This window comes from Pavona decussata, unplaced genomic scaffold (genome assembly GCF_977016875.1).
Source record: "Pavona decussata unplaced genomic scaffold, jaPavDecu1.1 SCAFFOLD_48, whole genome shotgun sequence".
Taxonomy (NCBI): Eukaryota; Metazoa; Cnidaria; class Anthozoa; order Scleractinia; family Agariciidae; genus Pavona; species Pavona decussata.
The window spans coordinates 5,287,212-5,299,249 of NW_028145470.1; the positions used below are offsets into that span (position 1 = coordinate 5,287,212).

General features: G+C 37.8%; 1 protein-coding gene across 7 annotated transcripts in view; it reads right to left on the reverse strand.

Moving 5' to 3' along the window:
- The window catches only part of LOC146481942 (1-phosphatidylinositol 4,5-bisphosphate phosphodiesterase beta-1-like), a 46,488-nt gene that overhangs the window by 14,744 nt on the left and 19,706 nt on the right, over positions 1–12,038 (reverse strand). For 3 of the 7 annotated variants that reach the window (XM_085108068.1, XM_085108064.1, XM_085108066.1), the window contains exons 16-27: positions 9,993–10,077; positions 9,148–9,220; positions 8,794–8,845; positions 7,352–7,403; positions 5,810–5,912; positions 5,062–5,226; positions 4,277–4,376; positions 4,021–4,125; positions 2,972–3,072; positions 2,723–2,852; positions 1,815–2,030; positions 41–82 (exon numbers count right to left, since the gene is read on the reverse strand). In XM_085108068.1, the coding sequence (XP_084964194.1) occupies positions 41–82; positions 1,815–2,030; positions 2,723–2,852; positions 2,972–3,072; positions 4,021–4,125; positions 4,277–4,376; positions 5,062–5,226; positions 5,810–5,912; positions 7,352–7,403; positions 8,794–8,845; positions 9,148–9,220; positions 9,993–10,077 (1,224 nt within the window). Of the gene's footprint in view, positions 1–40; positions 83–1,778; positions 2,031–2,722; positions 2,853–2,971; positions 3,073–4,020; positions 4,126–4,276; positions 4,377–5,061; positions 5,227–5,809; positions 5,913–7,351; positions 7,404–8,793; positions 8,846–9,147; positions 9,221–9,992; positions 10,078–12,038 lie in introns of all 7 variants that reach the window. The other 4 variants (XM_085108065.1, XM_085108067.1, XM_085108070.1 and 1 more) reach the window with 3 other exon arrangements.

The following is a 12,038-nucleotide window of genomic DNA, read 5'->3' on the forward strand; positions in this document are numbered from 1 at the left end:
TTTAGAAGTTGTTTTTAATCAACACTGAAAATCAACCTACAAAAATGCCGGAAAACCATGTGCTCTTCTTTTATACTACTACCTGAAAACAGAAATGACTTTAAATTCAGCTGACATTTTAAATAATTCAACTATAATTATTTATTTACACTAGTACCTTTTATATTATATCTCATGCATTTGATAACCAAACTTTGATAGGAAAAAAATGCACTTAAAACACAGTTTCACTACTTTGAATGCATTCACACAAGTACTATAATTATAATCAGCCAAATTTTGTTGGTTCAGGAGGTATGGAAATTCTTTACATATGGTTAGATTGTTAATAAGCAACTCACATCGAGACAAGCTTTGATTTTTGAGTGACTAATTAATTATATTCGATAGTGTAATTTACTGTTGCACGTTAATAACTTTTAATGAAATTTAAATTTTATAATTCTAAATTGTATAATTATGGCATGGAATTTAATCTTTTGTTGTAATGATTCACAGAGAAATAACTAAGTACCTCATGAACAAAAATTTAAAAAAATACATCCCTAAAATTAAACACTAAATGGCATTCACTAAGCTTCAGTTTACAAATAAACTTGAAAATAGTCATAGAAAAGGTTAGTGTTAAACTTTCTAAGGATTAAAGTTTAAGTTCACTTTACCTTAATGTTAGAATATCACATAAAACAAGCAATGAGAATCTAGTTAACTTACCTGGTGATTCCCATGTGGGTGTGAGACCTTTAAGTTATCAAGTTTATTGAATAGAATGGTATTTCTGATCAAAAACAAAATCAAGGCGACTCAACAGTTTATAAATAATTTTTGTTAATATTTTTATTATTAAACCAATTGCCTTCGACCATTAAAAAAACAGTTTTAGGCCTTTAGAGGTTTAATTCACAGGATAAACAATTTTTTTTTTTCAAAATTCTACATTTTAAATTTATTTTCAAAGGTGATCATAAGATGTTTCTGTTTTACTTGTAATTTATACTGTTATAAACATTCAGTTCATTTTAACACCCTAAAAATTAATTTTTCCTGAATGCAAAACTTGACATGCCAGGCATTTATTGCAAACCAACATGTTGTTGAGGTAATTTGGAGACTTTTGATTTTTCTGTTTTAGCAAACCAATGAAATTTAAAAGATTAAAGTTTGATGTTTTCCAAAAAAAAAAAAAGAAACTTGTCTGTATTAATTTTACAAATGTACATCATAATACAGTTTTCAAAATTTATTGTTTATCACAAGTGTACACTTAAATTCATGAAAATAATATTTAAAGATTTTTTGTATTGAACATGATATAATATAAAGATCAAACCTCCCCCCCCCCCCCCCAAAAAAAAAAAAAGAAAAAAGATCGAGTATTAAGGCCAAGTAATACAGGCAAGTAATTTTCTTGCAACTTGTTGCGCAACAATGTTACATTGCAAGTTGGAATTGTTTGTTGCCCGTATTACCATCCACACACGCTACAAATTTCCATGTTGCAGAAAGAGGATGCTGTTTCTACTTTTTGCAACATGAAAATCCTTTTGCTTGTGGAGGTGGTAAAACAGGTGACAAACAATCACAACTTGCAGTGCAACAATGTTGCGCAACATGTTGCAAGAAAATGTTGCCTGTATTACTTTGCCTTTAAAATTAAACACCAATTTTTTTTTTCAGAACTGGCATGGGTTCCTTAAAAGTATACCTGTCACAGAACCTATCCACTAAAGGCTCTAAAATCAGGCCCTATACCCACATGAGATCCTCCAGGTACCTACCTTCAGCATTAAAACAGATAAGAGAGTGCGTCTTGCCTTCACGCTTCTTGGTGCTCCTCGATCTCCTAGCAAAAGGCCCTCTTTCCATCACAGGAGGAGCCTGAAGTGACAGGGACCGAGCAGTTATGGGGTGAGGGCTATTTTTCAGCCCGGAGATGCTGTCACGGGAACTCTCTCTTCTGATGGATTCTCTGAACATGAAGTCTGACCCACGTCTTTGATTCAAAGGATTGATTTCTGCTGTAAGTGAAGCTACAAGGTTTAAACAAAATATTGCTTGCAATTAATATTTAACAAAATGACACTTTTCCATTTTCTCAAGTCAAAAATCCAAGATAACCTCTCTGTGGGAAATTTTGCAAAATATCCTCCTATCAAAATAAAGCATCTGCAAGGCCAGATATTATATTTTCCAGCATGTTTTGGTGTTTGATTATTACGTTAACCCCGTTCATTTCTATAGCAACTTATGTAAAAACATAAAATTATTAAACTTTGTCTGTTTCAATGAATTTTTCCCCAAAAAATGGTTATAAAAGATCAGTTTATTTCACCAACATGTTTGATCTAGTTGACCACCCCTTAAATGTTTGACTCTTTTTTGTTTGTTTGTTTGTTTGTTTGTTTGTTTGTTTGTTTGTTTCGTACATTTGCTCTGTAAGACAGATCATGCAATCCTGTTAAATGAAAGGTGCAAAATAATTAGCTATATTTTAGGGGTGCAAATATGTCTGAAAATGGGGTGTTTCTTAACTATTTTATTTTTGGCATTTCAAGCCTGTTTAAGTCTTTGCCAGATTTCCTTTCCAGATTTTGATCTGAATTTTCAACTGTGCTCAACAAGACTTTTCAAATGGTATATCATTGGTGGACACTGAGTTTGTCTTTACGAGTTTGGAAAAAAGGGTAAAAAAATTTGAGGAAGGAAAGGGTTAAGGACTCACTGTTTGTGTCATTTCTTTTTATCGACTTTTGCCTTTGCTTCATTTCTTTTCCTGGCAAACTGTTTCCTTGTTTTGCTGTGTTTACAGGTTTTGCACCATCTTCTTGAACCTTCTCAGACTCAAACGTATCCTGAAAGAAACAAGATAACATAAAAATACATGAAGGATCGAGGGAGGTTTTTCCAATATACCTGCCCTACAACAGTATGTACCACTTTCGTTATGCCAGTGAAAGAATTAAAAACCTACATCTTCCATGTCTTCTTCATCTAACAAGGCATTTAACTGTTGCTGTCTCTTCTCGACTTCTTGATGATACGCAATGGGGTCACAGAGTGCAGCTGCAAAATCTGTTGACAAAAAGATTTTTTTTTAGTCAAAAATTTGCAGCTAATGGTTGGCTCTTTATCAAATGGTTGAGGGGACAAGTGTTGCTAGCACCAACCCTTCAGTCTCACACTGAAGTGATGCCAGGGCCAGGTTCAGTTAGCTTAGGTGAGCAACAGTGGCCACGTCTACTTCTCCCTCGCTCATCTACCTTCAAGGAGCTTGGCAGGGCGACATGCTGCCACACGGTCTTCCATGCCACTTGTTGCCACTAGCCTAGCCCCGTCAACTGGCCTTGCATCTGGCAGGCAGCACTCAGGTCCTGGACAACACTTTGCTAGTCCCCAACCTTTTCTCCCACATAAATAGTGTCCTTCCAGTTGTTCAGAACATTAAACCATGTTTATTCACTAACAACTTTGCTAATAAATTGTCATGGTTACATTTGCCTTTTGATTGCCAAATAGCTCTGAATAATTTATAATGGGCACAAAACAGTATTTTAAAATTGCATGGTTGCAAATTAAGCAACACAATGCACTTTATTCTGTGTGTCACAAGAATGGACCTTGAGTCAAACTCATAAGCTTCCCCACACAATGGGGTGTCCGAGTGTTTCTACTAAACTTCAGGGACACTTGTGATCAGGAAAGTCAATTTACCAGGTCCATACTATTATAATGACATAAGCCTCAATCTCCTACCCAGAGTCCTCAGGCTTTTTGGTCAGTGGGTAGGCGCCAGGAGAGACTCTGCCTTTTGGCTGCCACGTAACGGCTTCCATTGTTTTACCGCAGAAATCCTGCGGTAATAAAATTCCAGTACCCTAGAGTCTCTCCAGGCGACCAACTGCTGGCTAAAGAGCCTGAGGACTCTGGGTACGAGATTGCATAAGCCTCAGAAAAAAGATAGAGATAAAACACATCTACGACTAAAATCTCCTAAACATCCAACTCAATTTAAGGACAAACCTTCAAAGCCTGATGGAACATAGTCCTTGGTAACAATGTGGACAAACAGTGTCGGTAAACAAAGGGGCTGATTTGAATCATTGCGGAGCTTGATATGACGATAACCTGCCAATAATAATGTGCTTTATCAATGTTACAATCACATACTTACTCAAGGTACAGTAAAATAGACGCACTTTAGACTCCAAAGTTAGAAACACTTGGTGTGATTAAAAGTTGAATTTGTGGGGATAAAGGGTTAATAAGTGAAACTCACCTGGACTTAGACCATCAACTGGTAGAATTCTTTGGCCAATGAGTTTACCACTTTCCTCATAAACTGCTATTCTAAGAACTGCTAAACTGGGAAGAACTACCTGAAAGACAACCATTATTAACCTGTTGACACTCCTAACCTCAAAATTTCAATTGTTCTTGCTTAAGTTTTGAGAAATTAGCTTGAGAATTATCTGGGCATATTGAATGTAAGAGGGTACATTAAAGGCAGTAGGACCATTACTTTTTTTTTATATGAGAAATTTTAAGTCACATCTTACATAAATAGACTATCACGGACACCAGAACAGTCATAAAGCTTGGAAGGTATCTCCACAAGGGAATTGACTGGGTATAAACTAAAGGAGGCTTCCATGCCTGTCACTTTGACACACTGAACGTAATGGGCATATTACAGCCCATTGGGACATTTACATGTATATAAGCACATCTTTTTGCACTAAATATAGGAATTTCATAGCCTAGCTCATATACAGCTGTTTCAACAAAGGTTGTCCAAAAGAGCGTATGCGACAATGCTGAAAGGTAGTCTGGAAAATACCCAATAAATTTCAATAAAAGCTCAGAATCCATAATGCCTCGATCGTACAGCAAAGACTTGAGATGGCGGGTAATATGGATTCTGAGCTTTTATTGAATTTGTTGGGTATTTCCCGGACTACCTTTCGGCATTGTCGCGTACGCTTTTACGCTTTTTTGGACAACCTTTGTCGAAACAGCTGTATAAACTGCAGATACTGCAACAGTTAGCCTTAACTGGTGTACCTTTTTGAACTCAAAAGCCTCTTCGTCATAGACTGGATTGATGGTGTTATTCGGCACTACTTTAGTTTTGTACTTTCTTCTGACGGTGTCTGCAGGCAAACCGTACATGTCTACTTCAACATAAGTTCCAACCTTCTTGTCTGAAAGCCACTGGCCTGAGATAACCTAAAAAGAACACATATAAAAATCTTAATGTACTTCAAATGCCACATTTCTCAGAGATGGGAAAGTAAAAAAAAAAGCCTTGTAAAGCCAATGTTTCAGAACAAAATACTGGTATGTGATTTTCCAGACTGCCTCTCTCTTAACCTCTAAAGGCAAAAATCTTCACTGCATTCAGTCATGTTACAACTAGAGCTACTGGAGCAGTTTTCATGAAGGGTCCGAAGTAATTTCAAATTTGCAATGAGTTTCCTCTAGTACACTCCGTAATAGTCTCACGCCACTCTGTTAACCAACTCACAGAGAATTCCAAATCCAACTAGATCTGGAGAGTGCCCCCAGTTAGTGGTCTGCACTAAATGCATTGACACATAAATAAATTGATTGATTGATTGATTGATTGATTGATTGATTGATTGATTGATATTATTATATTTATTTGATTTGAGTCCTGATCGGTTCAAATATGCATTGTTTTGTGATTAGTTAGCATTAACTTACTTTGAATTTGGTTTGAGAGCACGGAAGTGGAAATTGTTCTGTTAATCATACACCAGTGTTTACAGCTGCTTTATGCATGACATACCTTGACTGACACTGCACCAGCAATAATCCCATCAACCGTCGACTCAGCAAACGGGTCAAATGATTTATCAGCACGGCACATGAAACTAGGTTTCAGTATGTACCTGCAAGTGTTGAGGAGCAAAAAAAGAAACAGTTTAAACCCCAGTGCAACGACAACGATAATGTTTTGGGGGGTTAAGCTAGTACAATGAATGTTAGCATGAACTCTGCCTCTTATGGCCTGGTTTGCTAGATTTAAGTGGTATTGCAGGATATGTAACTGTAAATAGTAATCGTGTAACTCGGTGGCATAGTGCATTAGTAACTGCCTTCAGGGGAGCAGGGATGGTGCAGTGGTGAGAGCACTTGTCTCCCACAAATGCACACAGGTTCGATTCCCGGATTCGGCGTCATGTGGGTTGAGTTGTTGTTTGTTCTCATCCTTGCTCCAAGGTTTCTCTCTGGGTGTTCCAGTTTTCCCCTCTCCTTAAGGTTACCCGGGACCTTCAGAGGTGTCTCCCATTTAAGCGATGTAGCGCGTCCAGTTTAAACTGTAGATACCTAAACCCCTATATCAAATTAAAGCTTATAGAGCTGGCTATCAAACCATACCAAGAATTTTGAAATAAAATGAATTGCTGAATTTTTCACGACCTCTAATTGCGAGCGTCCGAATCACCTTTTTAAAGCTACAAGTCAAAGTGAATTTTGTTTTTTGCTAATTTAATTTGCTCCTCAGTTTCCGGACCCAAAGCGCTAAAAAAATGTGTCTGCGTTTTGCCATATTCAATCGCAGTGAAAAGTTATAAAGCATTTTCGAAATAGGATGAAAAAAATGTCGAGTAATCGTACAAAAATCGCTCTCGGAGAAAAAATATTTGGAAAGAAAAAATTCGCAGACACATTTTTGTTGTTTATATGTTAACCTAGCTACTGTCCAAATTTGAGGGCAAACGAACAAATTCCTTATGAGTTTTAGCTCTTTGAAGTGGATCCTCCAAGTGAAAAAAATTTATTCAAGAAAAAAGCGCTAAAACTTGGCAATTCATTTTATTTCAAAATTCTTGGTTTAGTTGGATAGCCAGCTCTATAAGCTTTAATTTGATATAAGGGTTCAGGTAACTATAGTTTAAACCAGGCGCGCTACATCGCTTGGACGCGAGACACCTCTGAAGGTACCAGGTAACCTTAGAAACCATCATTTCCAAATTCCAATCTGATTGCTCAGAGGATTAGCATTTATTGCTAGAGGCCCAACAAGCCTCACACAACCAAGAAATAAAGTGATAAAAAAAGGCCAGTGACCTTGGTTGGAACCATGTGTCAGAAACCTTTTCGCTATCCTTTTCTTGTTGTCCAAGTATCTTTTTCCCCTTTTTCACCTACTTCATTAAATTTCTTCTGTGAAGTACACTTCACAGAAGAAAAAATTGAGGATATTTTTATTTCAGTATCCAGTCATGTCTTGCCAAGTGTGTTTTGCACATTTAAAAAAGACACTGACAAATTAATTTTGAATGAACAATCAAGCTGTTTTATCAAGCAAAAAGTACCCACTTACCCACAACGACCATTGTATTCAAATATTCCTTGATTCAACATCATGGCTAAGTCTAAAGAAAAAAGCATTGGAAAAACTGATGATAAAGACAATTTTAACTGACAATGTACAAATTATACACACATCACTTGCAAGTCTTACTGTGTGCATCTGAGAAGACTTTTAAGAAACCCCAACAGCTGGGGGAGGGTAAATGGGGAAAACAGAAGAAAAATAATGGAGAGATTTAGACTCACTCTTACTTCAAACAGCAAACGTGAAATTCGTGTTTATGTTTTCTTGAAAAAACGAGTATATAGATGAGAATTGTGTGAACTAATTCTGGCCTTTGATGCAAACGCAACACTACTCAATTTCTCAATTTTACTGCAAAACTGAAAACAGGGAGCAGCAAATGTAGGATAAACATGGTAGTCACGTAGTCACTTCTGCCATTTGCCACACATCTAACTCTCACTCTCTCTAATAATAATTTGCAAAAAAGCCAAGTGACTCTGTCGTTGGGTGTGTGAGTCTACATTAATTCTCTGTGGTAATTACAGTCGAACCTCCCTTTGCGACCACCTCTCGTAAGCAACCACCTCTCATTAGCGACCACTTTTCCAAAATACCAAAAGTTTTCATGTCAAATCACTATAGATGGAACCCTTCATAGGCGACCACCTCTCATAAGCGACCACTTTTAGAGATGATTGTTTAAAATTTTTAACTGCTTTTAACCTCCCGTAGGGGACCACTTGACACACAATCTGCTGTATCTCTCACGGGGGGGAATTGCAAAATGTGTCGCTGTAACATATGGGCCCACATCATTACAGTGGACACCATATTAAAATCTCACAGCTGAAGCTACCAGAAGTGTCTCCTGAAATAGCTTACCATTGAAACAATTGATAACATACACATACACTATAGTGTACAATGAAATAAACTTTAATCAGGTTGAATCCCTTGTAGGAAAGCAACTCTCTTATCTTGTAAATAGCATGCAAATATGCATGACCGGTGATGACTTTCTCAACCTTGTATTACATATGCAACAGAAAAATTGTGGCGATAAACAATGGCAACTGGATTATGTAACACACAAACAAACAAACAAACGCGAAAGTTGTAGATGTTTTACACTTAAAATGTAACATTGCAAAAATGCAGTTTACCGTTTGGTTTGGTCTCCACAATTACCATATATAAATTACCCAAAATTGAGACCCCCTGTGATCTGACCTCTGGTAAGTGACCACCTCCCGTAAGCGACCACATATCCTTGACATTATGGGTGGTCGCTTACGGGAGGTTCGACTGTAGTTCTCATTTAGTGACTAGCTAGGGAAATAGACATGAAAGTTAAATCAAACGGAGTACAGTCTTTTGATTCACAAGATCCCCTTGAATTGACCCAACCTTATCAGCTTCTAAAGTTGAAGGGGATATTCCAATACCTAGTGTTTGATAATTGAGAGCAACCAACTGGCATCCTGCATTCCAAAAAATCTGTGGAATGAAAAAAAGAAAACTCATTTTGTACTACATCACACTGTTTACCAGCAAGATAAAGTCTATGTTCATTTTAAAGCCATTTTTAAATGATAATCTATTGGGCAAAATACCAGGAAAATATTCAACTTAAATTTTTAAAGCAATGAAATCTCACTGGTTTTAAAAACCACTACGAAAGTGGTTTACATTCCATAAATAGAATTTGTAGGATTTCAAAATAATGTTTTGATTTTAAAGTGTATTTAAGAGCACCAACAGTTCCTCCATTTATTATAACAATGGAATCTCTCTCTCACCTGGGGCATGTAATTTTCAGAGCCAACTCGAGTTCCCTTGGGATAAATTCTGCTAAGTTGACGCTTATTATAACTATTTGCAGTTAAGGAAGACATACATATAAATGCACCTACCATGACTGGAACCTCAGCATTAGCAATCCCTCACTACCCAATAACAACAAGATGGGGTCCCAGGCTGGAAAGGGGGGGGGGGGGGGGGGTACTGCTCAGAATTTTTTGGTGGGGGTGTACCACACCAAGCAAGCTGTGACCCTCCACAACAACACAAAGACACCCCCAGCCCCCCACCCCCCCCCCCCCAACCAACCCCTCCCACCCCATTTTTCTCCACACCTCATATTTTGCTCTAAAAGAGTGTTTTAAGCTCTGATAGCCTCATAACCTCAGTCAAAATAATATTGTGAATGCCTAAGACCCCTTCCCTCCTCTGCACAAACACTCCCGCATTGGCAATAAGATGTTTAAAAACTGCAGCACAAGTAGCAAAGTGTTGTGTCAGTGAGCCTCTCTGATGCATGCACATAATGATTAACAAGCCAGTTGGCTAACGTTTTAGTACCCCACCAGAAAGAACCTTGTTAGCAAACAAAAATAAAAATTTGAATTTTCACTTTAACTTCGCAATCCTCTTTTTTGAAATCTTTTACTTTCACGGCTCACGAGCATTGAAATGAATGTTTTTTTTGTGGTTTTTTTTTTGTTATGTTAGTGGCTACTGCAAACTATCTGTCAGTGCCTCTAATTACAAATTGTCAAAAGCCTTATTTAATTATGTATGACAAGACTTATTGTATGACTGGTGTGTGATTTTTTTTTCTCTTTCCCTTGCAGTTTAAGGATACTTGACAAATTCTACCGGACTTTCTTTTAGAATAGCCGTAGCCCCAGTTTCCACAAATGATGACATCTCAAAGCTTCTGCTGAGCTCTGTGGAGAACAAAGAGTGTTATGTACTCAAACAGGATTTCTAAGATAGTTAATTAACGGAGATGACTAGTCACTTATGAAAGCAGTTGTTGACAGTTGCTATTATTTCATGAGCTGGTAAACTTGGAAGGAGAACGGTGCAGGGAAGGTGAAAAATTATTTAACTGACGGGGGGGGGGGGGGGGGTGTCATTGTTTACCTCCCCCCTCCCCCCATACACTGGTTTAATTTGTTAATAGAGATTCTGCCGACAGAAGACTTCCACAAAACTCACTTCTAAGTGACTCAATGATAACTCAAACATAAAAATCAGTTCCACTGCCAAACACGCATGCAAAAACCCTTCAAAATAAGCCCCTTAATTTTTCAAATAAAAATAACAAACTATTCTCTTCTCTGTTCTGCACACATTTCTTAAGGTACTAAACTTTGAAGGAAATTGTTTAAACATCACAACGTTTTATACTTTGGAACTATTTCCTTTGTTGTCTAGACCTGTATGTTTGATCAAAGTGACAATACTTGAGAAGCAGGGATGGCGATAGTGGGGGAGCAGGGATGGCGCAGTGGTTAGAGCACTCGCCTCATCAACAGTGTGGCCCGGGTTCGATTCCCGGTGTTGACACCATATGTGGGTTGAGTTTGCTGTTGGTTCTCATCCCTGCTCTGAGGGTTTTTCTTCAGCTACTCTGGTTTTCCTCCCCCTTCAAAAACCAACATTTCCAAATTCCAATTTGACCTGGAAACATTGGATGAAAGAGCCACTCTGTGGCAGCCACTGAAATTCCCATTAAATTTTGTTTCTTTTCATTCATTCATTCGTTTCGTTCAGTCGTTCATTCGTTCGTTCATTCCTTCCTTCATTCACTCTCACTCACTCACTCACTCACTCACTCATTCGTTCATTCATTCATTCATTCATTCATTCATTCATTCATTCGTTCATTCGTTCATGCATTCATTCATTCACTCTCACTCACTCACTCACTTACTCATTCGTTCATTCATTCATGCATTCATTCATTCATTCATTCACTCTCACTCACTCACTCATTCATTCATTCATTCATTCACTCTCACTCACTCACTCACTCACTCACTCATTCATTCATTCACTCTCACTCACTCACTCACTCACTCACTCATTCATTCATTCATTCATTCATCAGCTCTCACTCACTCACTCACTCACTCATTTATTCATTCATTCATTCACTCTCACTCACTCACTCACTCACTCACTCACTCATTCATTCATTCATTCACTCTCACTCACTCACCCATTCATTCATTCACTCTCACTCACTCACTCATTCATTCATTCATTCACTCTCACTCACTCACCCATTCATTCATTCACTCTCACTCACTCACTCACTCACTCATTCATTCATTCATTCACTCACTCACTCACCCATTCATTCATTCACTCTCACTCACTCACTCATTCATTCATTCATTCATTCTCTCACTCACTCACTCATTCATTCATTCATTCATTCATTCATTCACTCTCACTCACTCACTCACTCACTCACTCATTCATTCATTCATTCACTCTCACTCACTCACTCACTCACTCATTCATTCATTCATTCATTCACTCTCACTCACTCACTCACTCATTCATTCATTCACTCTCACTCACTCACTCACTCACTCACTCACTCACTCACTCATTCATTCATTCACTCTCACTCACTCACTCATTCATTCATTCATTCATTCACTCTCACTCACTTACTCACTCACTCATTCATTCATTCACTCTCACTCACTCACTCACTCACTCACTCATTCATTCATTCACTCTCACTCACTCACTCACTCATTCATTCATTCACTCTCACTCACTCACTCACTCACTCACTCACTCATTCATTCATTCATTCACTCTCACTCACTCACTCACTCATTCATTCATTCACTCTCACTCACTCACTCACTCACTCACTCATTCA